The sequence below is a fragment of the Typopeltis vanoorti genome, chromosome 3, assembly GCF_054136105.1.
Source record: "Typopeltis vanoorti isolate ZY-2024b chromosome 3, IOZ_Tvanoo_1.0, whole genome shotgun sequence".
Lineage (NCBI taxonomy): Eukaryota > Metazoa > Arthropoda > Arachnida > Uropygi > Thelyphonidae > Typopeltis > Typopeltis vanoorti.
In genome coordinates, this window is record NC_143551.1 from 35,139,022 (window position 1) to 35,166,864 (window position 27,843).

General features: G+C 34.3%; 1 protein-coding gene across 3 annotated transcripts in view; it reads right to left on the bottom strand.

Annotated features, from left to right (window-relative positions):
* Golgin97 (Golgin 97) overlaps positions 1-27,843 on the bottom strand; it is a 288,071-nt gene that overhangs the window by 78,284 nt on the left and 181,944 nt on the right. For all 3 annotated transcript variants that reach the window (XM_090415540.1, XM_090415539.1, XM_090415538.1), the window contains one exon: positions 10,085-10,174. In XM_090415540.1, the coding sequence (XP_090271666.1) occupies positions 10,085-10,174 (90 nt within the window). The remainder of the gene's footprint in view (positions 1-10,084; positions 10,175-27,843) is intronic.

Below are 27,843 nucleotides of genomic sequence, written 5' to 3' on the forward strand. Positions count from 1 at the left end.
AAGTCCAATTTAGTGAATCTACAAAACCTCTACCACAATAAAAGCTGTTATAGAGAATCACTCAAAAATGAACTAAAAAAGTTAAACACAGTTACTACCATCGATGATGCTAATGAAATATTAACAAAATCTATCTTGAATTGTGCACTAGAAATAGGAGGTGTAAAAAGGCACCAAGGAGAGGAAAAACTAAGACAGGAAACCTTAGATCTGATGAAGAAAAGAAGAGATATGAAAAGAGATTTGAATGACACTGATAAAATAGAATATATGGAAATTTGTAAAACTATACGTAAAAGGATGAAACATGAACTTGGATCGTATAATACTAGGAAAATTAAAGAAACAATAGAAAACAATAGTAATATGAAGGTCCTAAGACGAACATTATCAGTTGGAACAAAGAAAATAGCTGCTGTAAGAGGAAAAAATGGTGAACTGATAAAACAAATAGAGATGCAATAATCAAACGAATTCAGGAATTTCATACTGAACTCTATGAAGACAAAGACCAGGACATCCAAGAATCATCTATGGATTACTCAAGTGAGGAAGAACATGATGCCCCCTGAGATCTTACAAGGTGAAGTGGAAATGGCACTGCGGGAAATGAAGAATGGAAAGGCCCCAGGAGAAGATGGAAGACTTCTTAAAACTGGGAGGAAGCCCTGTTATCAAACAGTTGAGTAAATTCTTCAATAAATGCCTAAAACAGAGAAAAATTCCAAAAAATTGGAACAGTTCACTTCTAATATTAATTTTTAAAAAGGGCAATAAGGAGGAAATTAAAAACTACAGACCTATAAGCCTACTCCCTACCATATATAAAGTTTTCACAAAAATTATAAATAATAGAATAAAATCTAAACTAGAGGGAATGCAATCCTGTGAACAAGCTGGATTTAGGAAGAATTACAATACTTTGGACCATATTCATACATTAAGACAGCTCATTGAAAAATCAATTGAATATAATAAACCCTTATGTCTGGCCTATATAGACTACGAAAAAGTATTTGATTCAGTTAAAATATCTGCAACACTAAAAGCACTTGAAACCCAGAGAACCGAGAAACCATATATTGAAACACTAAAACATATTTACAATAATGCAACTTCTATAATTAAATTATATAAAAACAGTGAAAAGTTTCCAATACAAAAAGGCATCCGGCAAGGCGACACCATATCTCCCAAATTATTTACAGCTGCACTAGAAGAAGTCTTTAGAAGCCTTGATTGGGAAACAAAAGGAATAAACATAAATGGAGAAAGGCTGCATCATCTGAAATTTGCAGATGATATTGTCTTGATAGCAGATAATCTTGAAGATCTGGAAGAAAGGCTAAATCAGCTAAACGAAGCCTCCAGAGAAATTGGATTAAAAATAAATAGAGAAAACACAAAAATAATGATGAATAAATACATAAACCATAAAACTATCAAAGTTGAAAACCATGAAATAGAACAAGTTACTTCATAATGTTGGGCCAATTGTTATCCTTTGAGGAGTGCCAAAGAAAAGAGATTGAACGAAGAATTCACCTTGGATGGATGGATGGATGGCTATGGGAAAAGGAGAGACATATTCAGAAGTGACATCCCTATGAGTCTAAAAAGGAAAGCTTTCGACCAGTGCATACTTCCTGTCCTAACATATGGAGGAGAAACATGGACTTTAACAGAAGCCCTAAACAAAAAGCTGAGAACAACACAACATCACATGGAAAGAAGTATGCTAAAAATAACATTAAGAGATCTCATTTCATCTTCCTTATACCCTCTTTTACCTTGCAGTGTCGAGGGTCCATTGATCATTGGACCTCACTCCGTTTACAGGATAAGGGGGTCAGACATGCCCCGGTGTATCCTATGGCCTGTAGTGTTGAGTTCTCAAGGCCAGTTTGCCTGCTTTGCGGGATGAAAACCCCCAGAATAAACTGGGGAAAAACCCTGCTGTCCACGCCCAAGACTGCTAACTTGGCTATGGCTGAGGAAGATCCTTCAGCTCCTCACGTCACCGACGGGAATCGAACCTAGGACACTCCTTCCCCAGGCATATGGTTGCGAAGCGCATAGCCACTAGGCTAACTGCATGGACACATTAAGAGATAGAAAGACAAATATCTGGATAAGATCTCAAACAGGTATCATGGATATTGCAAAATGCATTAAACAGGCTAAGTGGAGATGGGCTGGCCATATTGCCAGATGCAGTGACGCGAGATGGACTAGAAAAACAACAGAGTGGAGACCAATGGATGGAGCAAGACAAAGAGGAAGACCGAGAAGAAGGTGGAGAGATGAACTGAAACAAATTGCAGGAGTGAGATGGATGGGAGAAGCAGAAAACCGAGTGATCTGGAAAATCATGGGGGAGACCTTCGTCCAGCAGTGGACAGAACCAGAAGGTTGAAGAAGAAGAAGTTGGCTATTGCAGATGTGGAAGAAATTGGGGCCTCACCACGTTACTATCCTATAGTTGACCAGGGAGAAATGGAAATATCTTACAAGCTATGCTTTGGAAGTTGAAACCTCTGCAACGTCCTAAGCTGTAAATAGTTACAGGAAGAAGACACTGAAACTGTGAGTAAAACAAGCACTGCAAATGCACTCCATAATTATGTCAACTTAAATCCAAAAGGAAGGTATCCGATATTCGTCATTTGATAATAAGAAACAGTCTTGAAAATTGGAACTTGGAATGTGAGAACATTATATAAACTATTTTGACAACCTTATACAGGAAATGAAAAGACTTAAAGTTGATGTGATGGGAATTAGTGAAACAAGATGGCCTAACATGGGAAAACTAGAAAAGATGGCTTTACATTTGTACATTCTGGTGGATTGAGAAATCAACTAATTCTCTTCACGATTAAGAAAGACATCTTTAAATCTGTAATGGGGCTATGGCCCATAAATGAAAGAATGACGCTTATTAAATTAGCTGCAAAGCCTTTTAACATCATAATAATCCAGGTTTATGCCTGTACAATGACTCACGATGATGAATAGAAGATTTTTATAATACTTTACAAAAATCTATAGAAAATGTAAAATCAAATGAGATACTCATAGTGATGGGCGACTTGAATGCAAAGGTTGGAGAAGGGGAAGAAAATCCAGCTGTTGGAAAATTTGGATTGGGCAAAAGAAATGAAAGAGGCAAGAGATTGATACAATTATGCATTCAAAACAACCTGCACATAATGAATACTTTCTTTCAATATCAAATGCAGACAAATCCTAATAACTCTATAAGAAACCAGATAGATTTCATAATGATAAATAATAGATACAAAAATAATATAACCAACATTAAAACATACCCAGGTGCTGATATAGGTTCAGACCATAACCCTGTTGTGTCTACTTTAAAAATTAAACTAAAAAACATTTCTAAAAACAATCATACTGAAAGACTTGACAGGCTCTGAATATACCTGACAACATAATGGTGTATAACTCAGAAATTAGATCAGAGGAAATTGAAAACAGATGGTCAAATTTTAGAAGTGTAATATATGAGACAGCTAACAAGATTATTCCAAAAATTAAATACAATAAGAGAAAACCTTGGATGACAGAATCAATATTAGAACTTATGAATGAAAGAAGAAAAAAGAAAAGTATACAACAGTATAGAATACTCAGTAAAATTATAAAAAATGAATGCAGGAAGGCTACAGACAAGGGGCTAAATGAAAAATGTAAAGAAATAGAGGAATTGGACAAGAAACACAATAGTAAAGAAATGCATAAGCCAAGCCAAGCCAAGCCCTGACAAATAAAAAGAAAAATTTCAACCATAATCTTTGTATAAAAGATCAAAATGGAAAAATGCTAATAGAGACACAAGATATCTTAAAAAGATTGAAAGAATATGGAAAAAAACTGTTTGACTGTGATTGCACATATGATACAAAGTATGGATAGACAATTACATATGAAGAAATAGAATATGCTCTAAATCAAATGAAAACAGGTAAAACACCAGGCCCTGATCAGATCCCTATCAAATTGTTAAAGAAATTAAACAAAAACACAATTAATGACCTAAAGGTTAATTTTAATAGCATATATGATATTAAAAATACACATCCCTGATTATCTAAGGAAATCCATTTTTGTCACTATTCCCAAAATTCAAGAACTTTTGAATGTTCAGAATATAGACTAATAAAAAAAAGTTTAACAAGCCACATTACAAAATTACTACTGAGAATAATCTTCGAAAGAATAAAAGGCACTTTGTCAGCAGAAATAGAAGACAATAAGTTTTTCAAAAAGATAAAGGTACAAGAGAAGGAATTTTCAATTTGTAAACATTACGTGAAAGATGTCTCGATAACCAGAAAAGCATATATCTTTTTTTATTGATTACAACAAAGCATTTGATTCAATAGAACACAAGAAATTAATACATATCTTACAGAATAATGGTTTAAAAGGAAAAGATCTACATATAATTACAAATATATACTTGAATCAAATGGCCTCAATAAGATATAAAAATGCATATTCTGACAATTTGAAATCAAAAAAGGAGTAAGACAAGGAAGTGTCTTATAACCCTTACTGTATAATATATATAGTGAGCAAGTTTTTAGAGATATTTCAGAATTGAAGGGTGTAAAATTGTCGAGGCTAGGAACTTCAGGTATGCAGATGATGCAGTCCTTATAGCTGAATCTGAAGATGATCTTCAAAACTCAGTCACAGAAATTTACAACAGAAGCCTAGACATGGGATTAATTATTAACCTAAAGAAAACAAAGTGCATGATTATATCAAAAGAACCAATAAATAAGAAATTAAACATAACTGTTGACATAAACAGGTTCAGTCTTTTATATATTTGGGACAAATGTTTACAGATAGAGGAAATTACCTTAAAGAAATAAAAAGAATAGAGACAGCAAGAAAAGCCTTTTCATGTCTATTAACATAGACATGAGAAAAAGGTTAATAAAATACTAATTTTATTAACTGGGGTAAGGTGGTACAACACCGGGCAACTCGTTGCAAAGGTGGAGTAACATAACATCACTCCTATCTCAGTATCTCCCATAATGCAAAACACATCTCCTTGTAGATATGTATAATGTTATGCATTACGGGAAGGGCCACTACCCAGACTAGTTTCGACCTTTATTGAGGTCTCTTCAGTGGGAGCCAGGCCCAAGTGGAGATACCCCAGTCCTGAAGATACTTTCAGGTGCAAACTTTGTTTGCTCACACTTGGATAAAGGATTAAACTAAATTTATTATAGTCTAACCAAGTGAAAAATAAAAAGACTAAACAATAATTACAAATTCTGAAGATGACTTACAGAAAGCTATTTTAGATCTAAATGAGATAGCCAAAGATTATGGTATGATAATATCAACAGAAAAATCAAAAACTATGACCTTTAAAGGACAAGATCCAGCAAGAAATAAAATAGTAATAGATAACAAGATCTTAGAACAGATGAATTCATTTAACTAACTAGGATGCATGATCACATATGAAAATGAAAAAGATATAAACGTAAAAATTACAAAATATTTAAAAATAACAGATGTAATTAACTCTATATTTAAACTAAACCTAGTTCAAAAACAAACCAGACTAAAAGTATACAATACATTAGCCCTACCAGTCTTAATGCATGGAAGCGAAATCTGGACAATAGAACAAGAAGACAAACAAAGGCTAATAACAGCAGAAATGAAGTTTATGAGAAAATCTGCAAAGTATACCTTATTTGATCACAAAAGAAATTAAGAAATTATGAAAGAATTAAACAAAGAACCAGTAATAGAAAAAATTAAAAAATATAAACATAAATGGATGGAACACATTCAAAGAATGAAAACAGAAAAATTACCAAAACAAGCTTTAAAGTACAAGTCATTAGGAAAAAGAAAACCAGGACGTCCTCTTAAACGATTCAATGATGACTTCTAAGGCTGGAACATGCCATGCTAGGCCTAAATCCTTGATATGCATGATGATGATGATGATGATGAAGAAAAAAAGAAACAGTCTTAAAGAAATTTCTGTAAATCTAACAGAAAATGTTCCAAAATCTGATTCCAAGGTACAATTACATGATTTGGGGAGAAATCAGAAAATAAAGAAAAATCTGGGAATAATTATTATTCCAATATTATACTGGCAAGGACAGAAATATCAAACTACTCATTAGACATGGGTAAAGCCAAAGACAGCTCCAACCCTAAAAGAGAGTTTGATGTATCATTAGCTCCTTATACTAATGGAGGTAATCCTTTGACAGTTCTACAAGGATTTATTGAAGATATGCCTTGTGATATTTTACTTGACACAGGTGCACACATTTCACTCATTTCTTATAGTTTGTTTAACAGAATTAAATCTCTAATTCCAAATGACATTTCAGTTTTAAGTTATCCAATAAAATTAAAGGGTATATTTGAATCAGAAATTTCAGCTGATAAGCAAATCAGTGTTTTTATTTCAATTCCTTGTTTTCCATTGAAAGTTTGTCATCCATTAACAGTTCTTCCAGAATCATCTAATCCAAATGTACAAGTAATATTTGGAATTGATTTTCTGAAACGTCATGCTTTCGCATGAAATTTTGTTGATAATACAGTATCCTTGTGTGGACTAGAATACTGTTTGAACAGGACATCACATGACAATGGAAAATTACAGCAGTCTCCTGAAGTTTTTAAACACCCTGATGATAATGATCAAGTGTTTAATATTGAGACTCTAAAGAATAAAGAACCTAGTTCACAAGTTTGGGAAAAGGATGAGATTGTCTGAGCTCAGAAAGATGATCCTGTACTTTAAACTATTTATGTAGCAGTATTGAAGGGTGAAACTCAACTGGATACATTTTTAAACCTGGAAAACTTATATTTAGATAAAGATGGGTTACTCTTATCTAGACAAATGGAAGATGGAAGGTTGAAAGTGAAAATATTGGCACCAACTCAAATGATTCCTTAGATTATGTACACTTTCCATGATTCTGACTTGGCAGGACACCAAGGATTTTCTAGAACTTCGGAAAGAATAAAGGATCGTTATATCTGGAAATGTATGAAGAGTGACATACTCACATATGTCAAATCATGCCATAAGTGCCAAATAAGATCCCCTTTTAAGGAAAAGCTCCACTACAACCATTTCCAATCCCAACTAGACCTTTTCAGGCTATTGTTATTGATGTAGTAGGTCCACTGCCAATTACTAAAAAAAGGCAATAGGTACATTCTAGTAGCCATAAACATGCTAACTAGATTTCCTGAAGCAGTCTCAATGAAGGATCAAACTACAAAGACTATTGCAAGAAAGTTCTTGAATATGATAATTTGTAGATATGGAACTCCTCAGACCTTACTTTAAGATCAAGGAGCAAATTTTACATCTGAACTGTTATTACAGTTATTAAATTACTCAACGTTAGGAAGATTTTTACTACACCTTACCACCCACAGTGTAATGGTATGTGTGAAAGGCTGAATAACAATATAAAGCAAATACTCTCCAATCTGGCAAACACTAAAACGAATGACTGGGATACATATATTTCTCAAGCATTATTTGCATATAGATCTGATCTGCTTTTCATTCTGCTATCAGAAAAACCATCTTTTGCTTTATATGGCTTTGATCCAATCTTTCCTAATACAGGATACAATGATATAAATCAGTATCTTGAAACAGTAGTAGATAAATTTTCCACTAATCACAGATTAGTATGAAATAAGTAAATTAAGTTTTCAGAAAACTAGGCAGTATATAAATGGTTTTAGAAAGTATAAGTCATTTGCACCAGGAGATTTAGTATTGATAGATGATAAATCTAGTATAAAAAGGGTTGGGAAATTAGGATGGAAAGCTTTAGGTCCATATAGAATTTTAGAGAAATTTTCTCCTGTGAATTTTAGGATTCAAGATGTCAAAAATCCTAGCAAAATTATAAATGTACACTCTGAAAGGTTAAAAGGGTACTTTTTGGGGAGTAAAAATTTAGTTATATTAGGAGACAATATGAATAGAATATTGAAGGATGAAAGTTTTTTTCCCTAGTACTAATTGTGCATCTTATTCACAATCAAATAGTAGGAAAGAGAATAGTTTCCAACCTCATAATTTAAATACACATCAAAGGAGAAAATTAAACTTGGGTAAAACAAAACCTAGTGCAGGAAATTTTAGAAATCCCAAGGTACATAATTCAGATAATGTACAATGTAAGAGCGATGATAATCAAATTGACTCTAACATTGATGAAATTATAGCAGAATATCATTTAACTTAGAGTTAAATAAACCAGAAAAATGTGAAAATACCTCTAATTTAGTTAATAAGGATAAAGAAACTCAGAAACCTGTAGAATTTGATTCTGATAGTGATGATTCTGTAGATTTAGGGCATAATTCGAATAGTTTAAATGAAATAATTGAAAAGTATAGAAATGAGATTTGTAAGTATAGTAAATTGGAAGAAGAAACTTCTGAATTATCTCTAGCATCAGATGATTCTGAAACTAGTGATTCTGAGAGTATGAATAATGATCAGCAAGAATCACGTTATTATTTAAGATCATGAAATAAGCATTAACAGTTTTGTTAGATACAGGTTAAATATTTAAATTAAAAAAAATTTTTTTCAGAGAAACTGATGTTTGATGTGTGATTGACAGCTGACAGAAAGCGTTCAGCATCGTGGTAAAGGGTTTAAACAAGAGAGTGTTCGGAAAGAAATTAGAACACAGGCCAGCAGATATTTAGATTCGGTAGAAATCGAGTTTTTTTTTTATATATGACAGTTGGAGGAAAATTAATAGTAGATTCCAAAAAAGGAATCGTGGAACTATGAAGTTTTAATGTGGAATAAGTATTGATAAATAAAAGGGAAATACTGCTATAGACATTTTAAAAGGAATATTGGAGGAAATGCTAATTGGAAAATTAGTAGTAGATTCCAAAAAAAGGGAATCATAGAACTGTAACTATTTTTTTTTTTAAGTATAAGAGTTAAGACTGTCAATAAATATTAGTGAATAAAAGAAGTTGCTATTTATGTTCTAAAGGAATGTTCGAGAAAACTCTGATTAGGAAGTTTCATCTGTATTAAGGACACCGAATCTAACTGTTATTTCTACTAAATAGACGACAGAATAAGTCAGGAAGAATAAATGTGTGCTACATAAGTGATGAGAAAGGATCCTATGAAAATGAAGAATAAGGTCATATATCTTCAGAAAAGGGCCTTGACAGAGAGAGAAACTGACTATGAACATTTTGTCATTGTGCAAACAAAGTGTTTAGTCTAGTCTTAAGTGTAAGTTTATTTTTAAAAGGCCTTGGATCTAATTAATTCTGTAGTTATAGTTATGTAAAGTTGTTTGAAGTGTATATATATTGTCTTTGTTATATTAAATGTGTTTATTTTGTATTTTGGTCTTGAGTCAGTGATTTTTTTGGATTCTGGAAGAAAGAGTTAAGGTCACTGCACCAATCGGAGTGAACCCTCGTGCAAATAAATAAAATAATATATAGGTACACTCGGAAATAAAAAAATAATTGTTAGAAAAAGAGATTAAATTAAAAAAAAAATCCTAGCTATTAACAATGTCATATATGGCATACTATATGCCATAATGAAAACAGAAATTTTTACTGTAATCAACATAATTCTAAGTAGATGGATTTAATTGTCAAAAATTCCAAAGTCCTGACTAGAGAAAATGGTCAACCAAGTTTTTGACATGTCTGAAATAAAATCATATTCAGATAACCTTGAAATGCCTAATTTCATGATGATATCCATAGCAAAAGAGAATGACTAACTTATATTTAACTGAAAAGTAAATTATTATTGTTCCTCACAATCCTAGATAAGATTAATGTGTAAAAGCATCTTCTTAGCATAATTGGAACAGCTGTTTCCTTTGGGCCTAGATCTGAAAATTATGCTAAGAAGATGTTTTTACACATGCTAATGTACAGTGCATGTATACAGCACAAAGGCGCGCGCGCGCACACACACACACACAAATATACCCCCCACCCCAATTTATACTACTACACTTACCTTGCTTTCTGACTGACTTAAACTATCCGAAGAAGCTGTAATCTTGGCTGACAAACTTTGGCATTCTTTTTCCTTTTGAGAAAAGCTTCCCTTAAAGTAATAAAGAAAGCATTATTTGCTTTTACTAATATAAGATATTAAAGGTTTGGTGTGTGATTTATCTACATCTGCCCACACATTCATTTCATTCGTCATGCATTCATCTGTCTACACATGTTCACTTCAAAAATATAAGAATTCAACATTGATGCAATATAAACTATTTAATAAATGACACACTTAAATTCTTGGTTTTATTATATCAACCATGATTTCATTTATCACAAAGTCATAACCTTTGAAACTTGTCAAATGCTGAAGAAAAGTAAAGGAAGTTTAGTTGGTTGAATGTTTTAGTTTATACATGGTAGAAAACTGCAAGTGTATTTTATGTTTGTAAATTGCATATATTTCTCTGGAAGATATAAAAATGTGATTATCAGATATTTTACTTCTGCACTTATAAATCACCATGTGGTATAATGCATGGAATATTTTCTAATGTTAATCCCCAAACTTCTGATGCATTTTACAAAATATAGAAACAAATAGCTTTTAAGCCACTTCAGATATCTAATAAGCAGGGCAGTGGCCTCACACCTGGCAACAAATGCAGAAATTATCTATGCCAATGGTAGGATTTGAACTCATAGTCTATCAATTGGAGAGCAGAAGTGCTATCCAGTCTGCCAACCAGGCCAGCAACTTTAGGATCTCTATTAAATTTTATTGAATCAACTTAATCAATGCAGACCAAATGAGCTAAAGTTTTCCACAAACATAATCTCCACGCCAACTTCAAACTAGCTGAATGAGTAGTTTGAAACTGGAAAGTTATTTGATCATTAGCACTTTCATCCATTCTAATGATCAACTTCATTCTCTTGCACGTTCTGGAGTGTATAAAGTTCCTGGTGCCTGCAGTTTAGTCTACATTGGACAGACTAGTAGATCTGTTAACATGCACCTTGAAGAACACAAAAATTACATCTGCAATCATTTGTATGGCAAGTCAGGACTGTAGACTATGCTCTGAATATTCCTTCACACAAATAATTATAGAATCACATATGTACCACTGTAAAAATTATATTTATTATATAGATATTTTGTCTTCAGTGCAAAGCTTGAGCAACAATAAGGAATTTGAATAAAGAAACAGTAGAGTGCATGCATTAAACTGGAATCCCTCTATGTATACAGTCACGTGCTCACAGTTCAAAACTATTGGGCTGAAAATAAAATTAAAATAGATGAGTTAAAAAAAACAACTAGAGATTACAAATTTATTTAATACAGTTGAGGATGATGATAATTTTTCACACTTTAGGAATAGTAAGCCATTGTATGGCAGTTATTACAAATGAGGCTTGATGAAGTAAGGCTTTAGTACTCTTTTTATAAACGTTCATGTTTCTATACAGATCTATGTAGCAGCTTGGTGTTTTCCCATTGGATCCTGTGGCTAGTGTTTTCATTTAGACAAAATATCTGTATAATAAATTGAATTTTTATCGTCATACACATGCGATTCTAGAGTTATGGATACTCCACAGGTCTCATTATACAAAAAAAGTCCTTCACATGAAAGATTATTTTTAGAATCTGCATTGGCTATGAAGTACTCTCTGCACCCCCCCCTCCCTCCCTCCCTTTACCTACCCCACCTCAACAAGTATGGCTGCATTATTTTTCAAAGATATGGGAGAGAGTCAGACCAAATATAACCTGACTTCTCAAAAAATTAATTTTATGGTTATCTCATAAGGGTGCCCTGTTAGAGCATTAGTTCAGTTGTGTGCTGCATGCTTGCCACAGCTGTAATTTGTGCTCTGATGACACTGGTTCAAAGACCAGAGTTCAATAACTATATATTTATTTTTTTTTTTTTCCCATTTAGCGTTTTCCCAATGTTATGAATAACAACTGATACCTAAGCCTATGTACAAGTAACTAAAGCTACACAATAAATAACGGAAAAAACTCACGTAGAAAGATTATTTATTAGTATAATTTTCGCCTGTGTCACAGGCATCCTCAGTACATTAAGCTCAAAATTAAACACTAGCTGACAATTCCAAAAAGCACCACCTAAGTAGCTGGTGTAAGATAACTAAAAAGGTCAATAACTTTCCTAAAAAAAAAAAAAAAAAAAAAAAAAAAAAAAAAAAAAATTAATATAATAAAAAGTTAGGAAAGATTAGCTGATTTGTAAAGTACTATCTCCCATAAAGGGGACAGACGTAAGCTGTCGGATCTGTTTAAGTTAGGAGAATGAAGTAGAGTTTCACATGTTTCTTTATAAAGGCGTTCCATGAGAAACTGACTTTTGTGAAGAACTCGTGTCTTTCTCCAATGAACTCTGTGTCTAGTGAAGATGGCATGTTCAGAAAGTCCAGACACTTCAGGTTTAAAGTATTCAATATAAGATTGATGTTCTTCTAGCCGAATAGAGGCAGATCTTCCTGTTTGTCCGAAATAAGATAATCCACAAGAGCACGGAATCTGGTAGACACCTGGATGATTAAGATGTGGAAGCTTGTCCTTAGGAGAAGTGAGAAAGGTGGAGATTTTTCTAAACGGTCGAAAGGCAACAAAAATATTCAGTGGTTTTAAAACTTTTGCTATACGTTCACTGATGCCTTGTACATAAGGGATAGTAATGCGCGTTATTTCCTCTGTGTTTGAAGAGGAAGACATATTAAAACTACTCAAAGTTCTTTCAATGAAGCAATTCTTATAACCATTAGATAGAAAGGAAGAAGTTATGTATTGTAGTTCTTTCTGTAAAAGATCGTCTGTAGAACAAAAGGAGTGGGCTCGATGAACCAGTGTTTATCGGTAACCTAATGGTAACCTACATTTCTCAGTTTATAGAAAGAAGACTCATACAGGCCATTATATCCATGCGGAATCTCATCACCATCCCAGTCAAAAGGCAGGAACTATTAAAACACTGGTTCATCGGGCCCACTCCTTTTGTTCTACAGACGATCTTTTACAGAAAGAACTACAATACATAACTTCTTCCTTTCTATCTAATGGTTATAAGAATTGCTTCATTGAAAGAACTTTGAGTAGTTTTAATATGTCATCCTCTTCAAACACAGAGGAAATAACGTGCATTACTATCCCTTATGTACAAGGCATCAGTGAACATATAGCAAAAGTTTTAAAACCACTGAATATTTTTGTTGCCTTTCGACCGTTTAGAAAAATCTCCACCTTTCTCACTTCTCCTAAGGACAAGCTTCCACATCTTAATCATCCAGGTGTCTACCAGATTCCGTGCTCTTGTGGATTATCTTATTTCGGACAAACAGGAAGATCTGCCTCTATTCGGCTAGAAGAACATCAATCTTATATTGAATACTTTAAACCTGAAGTGTCTGGACTTTCTGAACATGCCATCTTCACTAGACACAGAGTTCATTGGAGAAAGACACGAGTTCTTCACAAAAGTCAGTTTCTCATGGAACGCCTTTATAAAGAAACATGTGAAACTCTACTTCATTCTCCTAACTTAAACAGATCCGACGGCTTACGTCTGTCCCCTTTATGGGAGATAGCACTTTACAAATCAGCCAATCTTTCCTAACTTTTTATTATATTCTTTTTTTTTTTTTTTTATAGGAAAGTTATTGACCTTTTTAGTTATCTTACACCAGCTACTTAGGTGGCGCTTTTTGGAATTGTCAGTTAGTGTTTAATTTTGAGCTTAATGTACTGAGGATACCTGTGACACACAGGCGAAAATTATACTAATAAATAATCTTTCTACGCGAGTTTTTTCCGTTATTTATTGTGTACCGATATGTCTACTCACGGTTTACCTCTTTTAAAACCTAGTAACTAAAGCTGTCTACAGCACAAACCAAACAGTATAGATACAAGATAAAAGATATAGGTCTGTGTCGCTGTGATACTACAGTGACACAGACTTTTTTATGATTATATTGGTGTATGGCTTGTATTTTAACACCACCAATCCATGCACTATACATCTTTGCTGTAAATCCAAAAGATTTACTTTCATTATTAGTTCTACAACTTCTAGCCCAGCTGGCTGAGAGGACTATTCACTCTCTCTCTCTCTCTCTCTCTCTTTCTGACAGCACTGATGTGGGCATCAATGTTTCTGAATGTCTTTAAGGTTGCAGATAAATTTCATCCTGGTAGGAAACCACCATCCTGCTTATTTGAGACCAAAAGTGGCTTGAAAAATTTGTTTTCTCTAGAGCTTTTCTCTATTGTTTTCTTTTTGATTAGAGTTTTTTCTGTTTTATTTAACCTTAAGTCCATCTATGGAATTAATGTACAATAGGGGTATAAATTTTCATGGGTAGGATTCACATAAAGCAAGCAGCACAACATAATGACAGTCATTGTAAATTCATCTTTCAGGATGCAAAGTGGAAAGAATTTGGCATCGCTGGGAACATTTACCTGAGTTTTAAAGTAATACATATAGATATCTGAAGTATATTAGATCACATTTAAGACATACACTACATGTGAAAAGCTGTAGTGTCCTTAAATATACCTTTTACAGAATAGTATGCTGATATGTATGGTACCCAGGACATTACCAGTTACACCAGACTTTCCAGATTAACTGTAGACTATTTTTTAAACTCTTCCACTTCTTCTCTTTAGTCAAAAAAGATAAACTGCAGGCATATGAATTTTTATACAATCCTGAATGTGAAAGCAGATGGAGAGCTGCCAGTTCTTCTTTGTGGTTTGATTAGAGTAGAAACTGTATTTTTGAGGATTTCTACAATCTTTCCTGAAGTGTCCCAGACAGAAATTCTTTTAGATGTGACTAATTCTGACCAGTTGAAAACATGTTTAATATGAATCAGAACAATCAATAGAGAAAGAATTTTTTATTTGAATCTCTCCCAATCATATAATCTACTCTATAATATAAAATGATAAGATTTTTTTGTAATGTTTTTGTGTCATGTTTTGAAACTCAGGATTACCCTGAGTGTCGAGTCTTCAAAATTCAAGTCATCAGAATTCAAGGAGAACAGGCCTACCAGTCTGGAACTCAGGGGGTTGGATGCCGTTTGCGTCGGAACCCACCCTTTCGAGTCATCTGAATTCAAGGAGAACCGGTCTACCAGCCTGGAACTCTGGGGGGGGGGGGGGGGGGGTGCAGTATGTGCCAGGGGGCAGACCCCCTTTCGAGTCTTCAAAATTCAATAACTGGCCTACCAGTGCGAAACTTGGGGGATTGGGCATTGTGGGGGCAGGGGGAGGAATCTCCTTTTGAGTTTTCAAAATTCGAGTCATCAGAATTCAAGGAGAACCACCCTACCCGTCCAGAACTCGGGGGGGGGGGGGGGCACCATAGGCATCGGGGGGTGGGGTGGATCCCCCCTAGTAGTTAATAAAATATTAAAAAGATAACTTTATGGTTGCTTATGAAATTAATTTACGAAAAGTTAATTTAGCCATTAAATGGATAAATTGTGTTCAAGCACATTCGGATTATGCCTGTACTCGTCAAAGACAAGGTGGTATAAAGAACTACATTTTAAAAAGTTGCTCCTGAAACAAAGGTCACAAATATCAGTACCTCAAAGCACATCAAATTTAAAAGCTGTATTAGACCAAGAAGTAAAAGTTGTGAATTTCATAAAATCCCAAGCAGAAAATTTGCAATGAAATACAGTTGGGGTCTCATTATTTATGAGATCTGTATTCACGGACTTGTGGTTTCAGATTGCCAGTTGTGAAATTATGCATCTTCTCATAGTGAGAAATATATGAATAGGACAACTTGTGTGTTACATGTCTATGTTAGGCAACTTGTGTTTATGTGAATATTCATGGAATCTAAACTAGTGATGAACAAAAGCCTAAAATAGCCAAAAAAGTGATGACTTTAAATGAGAAAATGCAGATTCTAAAATAAATATAGAGAAAGGATGATATATTCATTGAAGCAAAGGCTGGTTCCAGAAATTTAAAAGGCATTATTCACTCTGTAATGTAAAGATTATGGGCAAGCCTGCTTCGGCTGATAATGAGGCTGCTAAGGCCCACCCACAAGTCAAGAATCACATCAACGAGAAGGGATATGAACCCATACAGGTTTTTGATGCCAATGAGATGGCATTATTCTGAAAGATAATGCTTCAGTGCACCTATATAGCCATCTAACAGAAGAAGGCCTCCAGGATTCAAGGTGACAAGTGGGCTTGTTTGTTCCAACTGTGAGGATGAGAAGATTGAGGAAGAACCATGCTAAGAGAAGACCTGGAAAACCTAGTAGAGGCAAGACCAGCCACTTCCCCTAGACCAACCTGGAGTATACCAGGTCCCTTGCAGTTGCAAACTGCCCTACTATGGCCAAACAGGCAGGACAGTCAATATCAGGATATCTGAACACAAGGACTATATCTGGTTTTACCAATACAGCCAATCAGAACTTTCTGCTGACCATGCATTGGACACCTGCCACAGAATATGCTAGAAGAAGGCCACTTTATTACACCGCAGCAAGTACAAATATGAAAGATTATTCCTTGAATCAGCTTCAGGTCTAAAAAAACTTCCCAAACCTCAACAAATTTGGATGCATAAGACTGCCCCAAATTTGGGAAGCTTTCACTCTATGAACATCAGCCCAATGACCAACACAACCCAGTTTAGCCCACTGGGTGGGGGGGAGAACCTTTAGGACTGACTTCAGTTACCTTTCATCAGCCTCATTTGCTTAGTGTCAGTTCCTGTGTGCACATATCATTGTTTTGTGATCCTGAAGACGGCAATGTAGCATTGTCAAAATATAGGAAGGTATTGATTACAATTTTTAATTAATATTCTAGTATATGTTGTCATTTCCTGAAAAATTAAAGACTACGTATAACCCACATATAAGTTTATCTACAAGAATTAGAATTAATCTTGCCTTTCTTTGGTTGTTTTGCTTTCATTCAATATCTTGTTGCACAACTGGTAGAGTTTGTCTGATCACCTTGCCACCATATTTCAACATCTCTCCAGCAATCTCATCACTGGTTTTTTTGGATGAGATGTTTATGATGATTTATTGCCTTTACAACCTCATCTCTGTGTGTGTGTGTGTGTGTATATATTTGTTTCTTCCTCTGTACATAGTGGTGATATTTTCCTGAATTCATCAATCAACTTCTTCTGGACCTCAGCATCTCCCTGTGTTTTATATAACTGAGCAGTACCTTATCCATCTTTCTCCTATTTGTTATGTGATTAAGATTTCACCATTTTCATTTTTTATGGTTCTCTGCTTTCGACTCCATTTCTTATCATTGTTTCTGATCATTTTATATACTTCTCTCTTGTTCTGTATTAACCATAGTATTTATTGATATCCTCGCACTTTGTTGCGTTTCACTCTAATACTGTTCTTCCATTTCTCTCTCTCTCTCTACTGATATTTAAAGCTTTTTCTTGAATTATCTTTAATGTCTCTTGTGAAATCCACCTCTTCTTTCTGTCTGTGGGACTATTTGTTCCACTGCTCTCTTGATTGCAGGCATTACTTTGTTGTTTCTATCCTCCAGTTTCTTTTCCATAATGGATTTCAGTTCTTCCTCAAGCACTTTCCTACATACTTGTAATTTCCTCTCATACAGTGTCCTTGCATCTTTCTGGCTCTGAAACTGTGCCTTCACTTGTTACTTGAGTCTCAACTTAATATTGACAATCACTAAGCTATGATCCAATTCCATGTCTGCTGCTTGAAATGTTCGACACCACTGAACTGATGTAGCCATCTTTTGCTTATGAGTATCGTGTTTAGCATAGCTCTTCCATCTAGTGGCCACCATACCCATTTCCTACAGTCTTTTTTCTGGAATTGTAATTTGTTATTCTTTCCATCCTTCATTGTCTTTTTCAATCTTTGCATTCAAATTGCCTCCAAAATTAGTATATTTTTTTTTTTTGATACTGATTTCAAGATCACTTCTATTTTTAAAATAGCTCTATTTCGTCCTCAGTACTTTCTGATGCAGGTGAACAGATCTGAATTGCTTTAAATCTTGCCATTATTATTCTTTCATTTACTGGTTTGTATCCTAATAATGCTTCTCCTCCTCTTTTACTGAGAAGAAATCCAACTCCATGCTTCATACTATTGGCAGACCAGATGATTCTTCCACCTCTCGCCCCCCCCCCAAACTCTGTCCAGCACATTTGTTAATCCAAGGATGACACAATGGTATCACCCATAAAGTAAGACATTCTAATGTTCCTAATGATAGCTTGTATCTTGATGGTTTTAATTTTATTGCACTTCTTTTGGTAGCTAACTGGTCAATCCAACCCAGATTGCTCAGTTGGGTATACAGATCTTGTTTATGTAGGTGAAGTCCAAGCTGGTATGTTGTATGTTTTCCTCTGGACTTCCATATTGCATCAGATTTCAATCATATTTTGTTTTTACAGTCAGTACATTGACAATCACCTGACTAACCTTAATGGTTCTTTCAGCTGCCCCTAACAGATGGAACAGATGCTGTTCGCAGCTTCCCACTATGGATCGAATGCTGCTGTTGTTGCCGGTCCCTCCATGGAAAGTAAACAGGGATAGTAAACAGTAAATAGAAATGTAAGCTTCTTTTGGATGGTAACTGCAACAAAGTCAAGTTTTAAATCCATTTTATGAAATCAGTTTTAAGTACATATTTTTCTTGCTAACTCAAAATTTAAATTACTGTAGACAAGGAATCATATTCTTGTTTTAATCCTATATCCAAACATAAATAAAGTTTGCACCTCAAGTACTTTCAGGACTGGGGCAACACATGGTAAAGGTGGTATAACTTCTCATCAATTGCCTTAGTATCTCCCATAATGCAAAGCATATCTCCTATAATTCTATGCATTAAGAGAAGGGCCACTACCCAGAGGTCGTGATACTAAGAAGGAAGTAATGGAGAAGTCATATTTACCTATACGAGTTGCCAAAGGGTGTTACATCCTATTATTAAAATTCTCTGGATTAGAGATAAGTTTATGGAAGTTTTTTCACGTGGCTATGCTACTAATTATATATTGGGTTTTATTCTTATTCTTTTCATTCTTAAACTTCCATAAACTTATCTCTAATCCTGAGAATTTTAATAACAGGGTGTGACACCCCTTTGGTAACTCGTATAAGTAAATATGACTTCTCCGTTACTTCCACCTTAGTATCGCTACCTCTGGGTCTGGCTCCCACTAATGAGACCTCAATAAAGGTCGAACTGGCCTGGGTAGTGGCCCTTCTCTTAATGCATAGCATTATACATGACTGCAAGGAGATGTGCTTTGCATTATGGGAGATACTAAGGCAAGTGATGAGAACTTATACCACCTTCACCACGAGTTGTCCCAGTCTTGGAAGAACTTCAAGTGCAAACTTTGTTTGCTAATACTTGGATAAAACTCAATATATAACTAGTAACATAGCTGAGTGAAAAAACTTCCATAAACAAAGTTCGTGCATGAAGTATTTTTGTGACCAGGCTACTTGTATGTTGAGGCTGTCAACTTCACATCAATTCCCTTAGCATCCCATAATGCATCATTTCAGATGTATATACTGCTATGCATTATGGGAAGGTCACTACCCAGACTGATTTTGATCTTTAGATTATTAGTTTCTTATAAACAATATTCTTCTAAAGATAGTACATTCTGGTGTTTCCTATTAATATATTCAAAATCTTGATCTTTTTATGGGTGTTTTGGGGTCATCATTGCACAAAACCTGCTAACGATTCCTCGCCCATCCTGTTTATATAAATGTACTTCAATCTGATTACATATTCCTAAAAGTTAATAATGTCAGGAAACTTTCTAATATTTTCATTTTTAATAATTGTTCAAATGACACCATCTGTTGACTTTCCTAATTTTATTTAAAATTTGCACTTCTATGGTCCATAGCCTCTGAACAACTGATATTTTTAATATAACCTATACACCCATTAGTTAAAATTGGACTAAACGCTGTTTTGTTTATTTCTATTTTGGATGTCTTGTCTTATTCACAAAAATTTATTCAACTGGCTCTCACTATACTAGTTTTGCTTATTTTATTATCTATTTCCAAATATACTTAAGCATAATGAGAATTACTGATGGCAATTTTACAGTGTATTTCTATAGTTAGGAGGATGAATAATGGGTACTCTTCTCCTTGAATGAAACTGAAGAATCATGAAATTATGCAGGAGATGCAGAAGAAAAATATACAACGATGGTCTGAAAAGTTCTCAGCCTTGACCACAGATGGCAATACTATCAGCAAGATTTTTTTTTTCTATGTTGGTACATCTGTCATAAGCATCCATGTGAAACTGCAAGTCATTCTATCAAGTAGTTTGTTTTATACAGCTGTCGGAAGCAAAAGTGTTCCTTGAAATGGATAAAATTTAGTATCGTGCAGTTATAAAATTCTTTGTAAAAGAAGGTTCAACGGCAAAAGAAATTCATTCGAAGTTCATAAAAGTAGTTTATGGGTATTTCTCTAGTTTGTTTTCGACAATTAAAAAATGGACTGCCGAATTTAAACATGGCCATTCCAGCCTTGAAGATGATCCACGTGAAGGATGTCCAAAAAAGTGTACCGCCACCAGAAATCATTGATCAAGTGCTTGATATGGTATTGGATGACCGAACAGTCAAAGTACGTGAAACTGCTGAGACTATAGGCATTTCAAAAGAACGTGCAGGATATATTTTGCATGAAGAATTGCAAATGAAAAAGCTTTGCACAAGATGGGTGCCACGCTTGCTCAAAACAGTGGACAGAAGCCGGTTGTTCAGCGTCAAAGAAGATAAAGGCACTCTTCTTTGTCATTGTTTTTTATTAGGGAATGGAGTAAACAGCTTTTCTTGCATGAAACCTGTTGAGTTTTCATAATTATAAAAATCACATGTGTAACAATGATAAATTTAAAAAATTAATTTTTATCATGCACTGTACTGTTTTTGTTTGAATCCAAAAGATGAAATATTCATAAAATAAATAAATTTGACTGTGGTACAAGTGTGATTTTTATAATTGTGGAAACTTCGCAGGTCTTATTATGCAAGAAATCACATTCCTTCACAGGTGAGCAATCCCTTAACAGAAGAACAATTTACTAGAAAAACTACAAATAAAACAGAGTAAGCTATATGCTAGAATCAAATCTTATTTTTAAAGAATTGCAGATAAACTAAACTACTGCTTAAACAATTATGAGTTTCAAAAGAGGAATTAGCTTTAAATATTATAAGAACATTAGAGATGGAAGTCAATCTACCAAATACATTAAATCCTGCTTTACTAAATGTTATCAATATCTCAAAAATGCAGGACTAGGGCCTTCAAAAAAAGTGCTATAAATCTTAATCCTCTATTGCCCATTGTAACTCTAAATTCACAAACCAGTTTTGTCATTATTTTATTGCTATTATATATGTTATTCCTCTGTGACCAATGTGACTTGTAAGTTACAGTATGGCTGCTTGGTTGCATGTGTTGGCAATACTAGAAAGTACATATTTATACCACAAGAGGTCTGTATGCACAGGACTGCTGCCACATGTTGTTTCAGTTGTTTAGTCCTTGTTTTATTCTTCATGTTTGTAACAAACAAAATATATAAACTCAAATGTAAGTATAATTCTTCAATACGACGAATAAGGAAAGTTATTATTACTGGTATTATTTCTGGGAAAATTCCCATGTTACTCCTCCCCTTTTTTTTACAATGTCATTGACTCTTTACCCAAATCTTAGGGCATTACTGAAGTGTTATAAAACTAATATATATATGAAGAATAATATAGGAGGAAAATTTAGCCATACCTTTTTGGATATTGTTTTCTATCTCCTTATCCCAATGATGTGCATTCATCTGTTAAAGGGATTGGTTTTTTGGGGGGAAAGTGGGAGTAAAGTAATTTGGGGGAATTATTTGAAAAACCCAGGTTTTTTGTATGTATAATATTATTATTATTAAGGGTGGGTAGAGTGTGTTTGGGGAAGGGGGGGGTGAGAGAAGGATCTGAAGATAGAAATTATTTTTTTGGGGAAGAGGAGATTTATGGGAAAAAGTCAGGTGTGGGAGCCATCTATTAGCTCTACGTGAGTCATCATATAGGCTTACACTCTGTTATGGGTGTGAGATTAGCTCTATGTGAGACTATATGATGGCTCCCCATTACTCCCATCCAGGGCCGGATTTAGACTTGCTGAGGCCCTAAGCTATACAAACCCCAGAGGCCCCCTACTGTTTTAAATTACATCAGCTGGTCTCAGAAAAATTTTAAATATATACGCCTTTTTAATATATAAAAATATATTGTCTTTTAATTTTTATTAAAAAAAAATAAAGTATGTGTTTATAAAATCACAGAAATAATTATATAATTAAAGGGTTTTAAAAACGACAAATAAGGCTCATAGAACAGAAAGTTCTAAATTAAAATAGGAAAATAAAAAAGTAAAAATTAAATTAATATAACAACATCATTGGTAGCATATAAAAAATTAATCTTTTATTCAGGTGAAAATTTAACTGTAGATATCACATAAAATTGGGTACCCAAAATTCCAAATAATACAGGTACATATATATATAATAAATTAATATTGAAAATATGGAGTGGATAAATTGTTATAATACAACAATATTTAATAGAAATAATTATATTATATAATCCTCTAAAAGGCTCTAAGATAACTTAAAACATCTTCTTTCTTGATTTCCCAGAAGCAAAATCATTAATTATGTCATCAAAAGATAAGCTATGTAACTTATCGCTTTCTATACACATGATGCTAAGTGCAGACAATATTTTTTGAGACATAGTTGCTCTCAGTTCATTTTTTATTCTCTTTTTATTCTTTCAGCCCCAGGATTGGGGCCGCCCCCTGGATAAGGGAGAGCATGCTGAACCTTCGTTAGTAATTATAAATACATATTTTTATTTTATATCGATTTTAATGATGTTTCATTCTTGGGGTGGGGGAGGGAGTAAAATAATATTACATACACGTACACTTACCTTTTCAAAATGTATTTTTCTTTTTCAATTTGTTTTTTAATAAATTTTAACTTCACTTGAGAAGACACAGAGAAACAGAGCAAACGAATTGGTTGCCATTCACAACAGAAATTAACATTTTAAACTTTTAAAATGCGTTATATTTATTTTTCTATTTTGGAACTTTGTAGTTTTAATTTTAAAAAGAATGTAATCTTTAATTCTTTTGTATTGTTCTATTATTCCCCTGGGGGCCTTTTCTCAGTTAAAGTAGGGAAAGCCGAAAGACAATGACCTTGGGGCAAGCCCACTTGGAAGGACTATTTAAGATTAAGAGTGGTCAAAAATTATTGGATAGATACCCTTTGAAGTTAGCCAACATTTTAAAAACTCTCAAATAAATGCTTTTGAAAAAAAAAAAAAAAGAAGACAAAATATCTCAATCACTTTTACAATGCGCCAAAATTATTTTAATGTTATATTTTGTATATTTAAAATTATTTAGAAATTATCATCGTGATATGTCTGACTTCATTTGAGTGATTTCTCTACAAATATTTTTTTTTTATCAATTTTTATATTTTTTTGTTTTTTTATTTGAGTCCCCGGCAGATTGTGAGGCCCTAAGCTGTAGCTTTTTTTTAGCTGATATGTAAAATCTGCACTGCTCCCACCCCTGACTTTTTTCCATAAATCCCTCCTCTTCCCCCCAAAAAATAAATTCTATCTAAACATTATATATATATATATACAAAAATTTTTTTGTATGTATAATATTTTTTTCAATAATCCCCCCCCCCCCCTCTTAACAGCAGATGAATATACCTGGCGATGTGCATTCATCTGCTGTTAAGCTGTTAAAAGGGGGAGGGGGAACAACATCCAAAAAGGTATGTCCAAATTTTTCTCCTACATTACTCTTCATATATTAGTTTAATAACACTACAGTAATGCCCTAAGATTTAGGTAAAGAGTCAATGACATTGTAAAAAAAGGTGAATAAACTAAAGTAGGCTAATATTAGCCATTAAAATAATAGTTATTATTACTGTTTTTATGAATGAAATTAGGTTTGTGACTTTCAAGTATTACTGGGCACTAAGAGAACCATAACCATACTTCATGCTACAGTCATGGATGTAAAAATATTTTATGGAAGAAAGAAAAATGAGCAGGAGCATGTCCAAATGAGACCAATTTCTGGATATGAATCTGGAGATTCTGTACTGGCTTCAGATAGTGAGGATGATGAAGTAAGTATTAATATGGGTAACAGTGTTATGCCTGTTATTATCCCTGAGAGCAATGATGATAGTGATGAAGATGGCGTCGATAAACAACTTAGTGAAAATGAAGATGACTCTATGGACAGTGAAATGAATGATGACAGTTCTGACTGGAAGAAAGTTACTTGCCGCTCTACTTGACTCATTCAACAATGGAAAGGAAGCCTCCCCTCCTGGACTGGGAACTCCCCCATGAACCTGTTAGTTATTTTAGGCAATAATTAGACAATGACATTTAAAAAATACAGCATACCAAACAAATCTATATGCAATACAAAAAGATGCATCCAAACCAATCAACACTAATAAGAATGAAATCTAACAATTTTTTTGGATATGTCAGTTTATGGAATTCCAACATCCAATATATTTTGGAAAGCAGCAACTCAAGTTCCTGTTGAGGCAGAAACTATGAGCCGTAATCGATGGGAGCAAATTTAAGGTTCCATTTCAATGATAACACTAATTTGGATCCTGCTGATAAGCTATACCAAAATCAGATCTTTCTACAGCCACTGGTAGAAAACTACAAAAAATTCCGATGAATGAGAAATTGTCAGTGGATGAACAAATTATCCCATTCAAAGACAAGCACAGCCTAAAAAACAAACCCAAAAATGATGTTACAAGGGATTTCTTTTGTGCGACTCTTCAGGGGATTGCATATATTCTGGGAAGGTAGTCCCAAGATGCCTCCTTACTAGATGTGGGAGTAAGTGGCAACGTTGTTCTTCACCTAAGCTAAGATAATACCAAGAAATGTGTTCCACAAACTGTATTTTGACAACTGGCTTACAGGAGTACAGCTAATGGTTGAGTTGGAAAAACTTGGTATCCAGTTCACTGGGAACAGTGAGATGTAATAGGCTGCAAGGTTGTAAATTCACTTCTGATAAGGAACTGAAGAAAAGAGGACAGGAAAGTTTTGAGGAATTTTTTACCAAAAAAGGTGTCACCATAAATGCAGTGAAGTGGTACGACAACAAGCCTGTATATTTGCTTAGTACCTTCATTGGTGCTCATCCAACTACTACTGTACAGAGATGGGACCATATGAGAAAAGAAAGAATAGATATGGAATATGTAAGTATTGGATTATACTACAATAAATATATGGGGTGTAGATCTGATGGACTCACTGATAGTGTTATATAGGATCAAGGTCCGATCCAAGAAGTGGTACCTGAGAATCGCGTTTCATCTTCTAGAGACAACAGTAGTTAACGCTTGGCTACTACACAGAAGGGACTGCACAGCCTGTAAAATAACCAAGAAAAGATCAGTTGAGTCTCCTAGACTTCAAGGCATCTGTTACTACATGTCTGTACATGGAAAATAAGGAGGTTCAGAAGAAACGAGGAAGACCTAGCTCATCTTCTCTTGAGATACAAAATCAGATGAAGAAGGACCTATGACACCAGTCCCTGAAAAAGGCATTAGAAAAGATGAGCTGAGCCACTGGCCTCAGTTTACTGAAAAAATGGGATGCTGCAAGAAACCTAGGTGCAATGGTGTACTCAAAGTTGTGTACACAAAATGCAAAGTACACCTTTTCTTCATACCCAATTCAAATTGTTTTGTAGACTTTCACACCAACTAGGTGTTGTAGAACATGTAAAAAGGATTAACTAAGTAAGGGGTGAACATTTTTTTTTTTTGTATGGTGCAATAGTTCTGAAAAAAAATTTCAACAAAATTAAGCATATCATTTCTTCAGTATCTCATTAATTTTTTCCTGTATTCCTCACATATTATCTTATATAATATTGTTCTGTATATAAGAGAAACTCAAAAATGACAACTATGTGTAGTAAGTGTGGTACTCAGGTCAAAAATGCCCAGTGTGACTTCCCAGTCACAGACTTATTTTGGAAAAATTGAAATTTAGAAATGTAAAATTTCACCATATATGTGTTCAGTAGTTCAGTATTAAACTATCTGTAAACAATGTAATTTTTTTATTGAAAGTTTATTTTGCACTTGTTAGACTATAATAAATTCAGTTTAATCCTTTATCTAAGTGTAAGCAAATAAAGTTTGTGCCTGAAAATATCTTCAGGACCGAGGTAAGGTGGCACATCCCTTGGCAACTTGTAGCAAAGGTGGACAAAGATCTCATCACTCCTTGTCTTAGTATCTCCCATAATGCAAAGCACATATCTCCTTGTGGACATGTATACTGCTATGCATTAAGGGAAGGGACACTACACAGACCAGTTTGGACCTTTATTGAGGTCTTGTCAGTGGGAGGCAGATGTGCTTTGCATTATGGGAGATACTGAGACAAGGAGTGATGTGAGCTTGGTCTACCTTTGCTACGAGTTGCCAAGGAATGTACCACCTTACCTCAGTCCTGAAGATATTTTCAAGCGCAAACTTTGTTTGCTTACACTTGGATAAAGGATTAAACTAAATTTATTATAGTCTAACCAAGTGCAAAATAAACTTCCAACATCTTTCTCTAAATCCAAAGTAATTTAATAATACGGTGGTACACCAGTTGGCAACTCGTATAGGTAAATATGACCTCGCCATTGCTTCTGCCTTTTAGTATCACCACTCTGGGTCTGCCTCAAACTGACAAAATCTCAATAAAGGCCAAAACCGGTCTGGATAGTGGCCCTTCCCTTAATGCATAGCAGTATACATGTCTGCAAGGAGATGTGCTTTGCATTATGGGAGATACTGAGACAAGGAGTGATAACAGCTTGGTCCACCTTTGCTACGAGTTGCCAAGGGATGTACCACCTTATCTCAGTCCTGAAGATATTTTCAGGTGCAAACTTTGTTTGCTTACACTTGGATAAAGGATTAAACTAAATTTATTGTAATTTTTTTAATCACAATAATTAATTCGGGCAATAGAGGGTTAATTGTAAAATTAAACCTTACTGGAAAAATCAAAGAAAAATGCATCCAAATTACCTGCTGACAAATGGGTTGCTAATTTATCAGGTCATCCCCCTAACAAAAGATGAAATGAATATCCCAACATGGGGCAAGTGTGCTATCACTCCTAAATAAATTCCTTATCTAGACCTAAACAAATTCCCTATCGAGTATGCCTTGATGCCAAACATGGTTGAAACCTTAGAAATGTCCAGGGGCAACAGCACACTTTCTATGACACGTGTACAGTGGTTAGTGACATAGGCTAAGATATCAGCCGTGGATCTGGATTGGCAGAATCCATACTGGTGATTGCTGATTAACTGGTGAGCTTCTAGGTAGTGAAGTAGTTAACCATTGATAACATTCTCCATTATTTTGGAGAGGATTGAGGTGGTAGCAGATGTCACAGTTGATGGTATGGAAGGAGGTGATTTGCTTTTGTTATGTATGCAGGAGTTAGAGAAAAAGAGTGATGCTAGGAGGCTTTTTCTTTGGGTGCTATAACAGTGGTGCCATCTA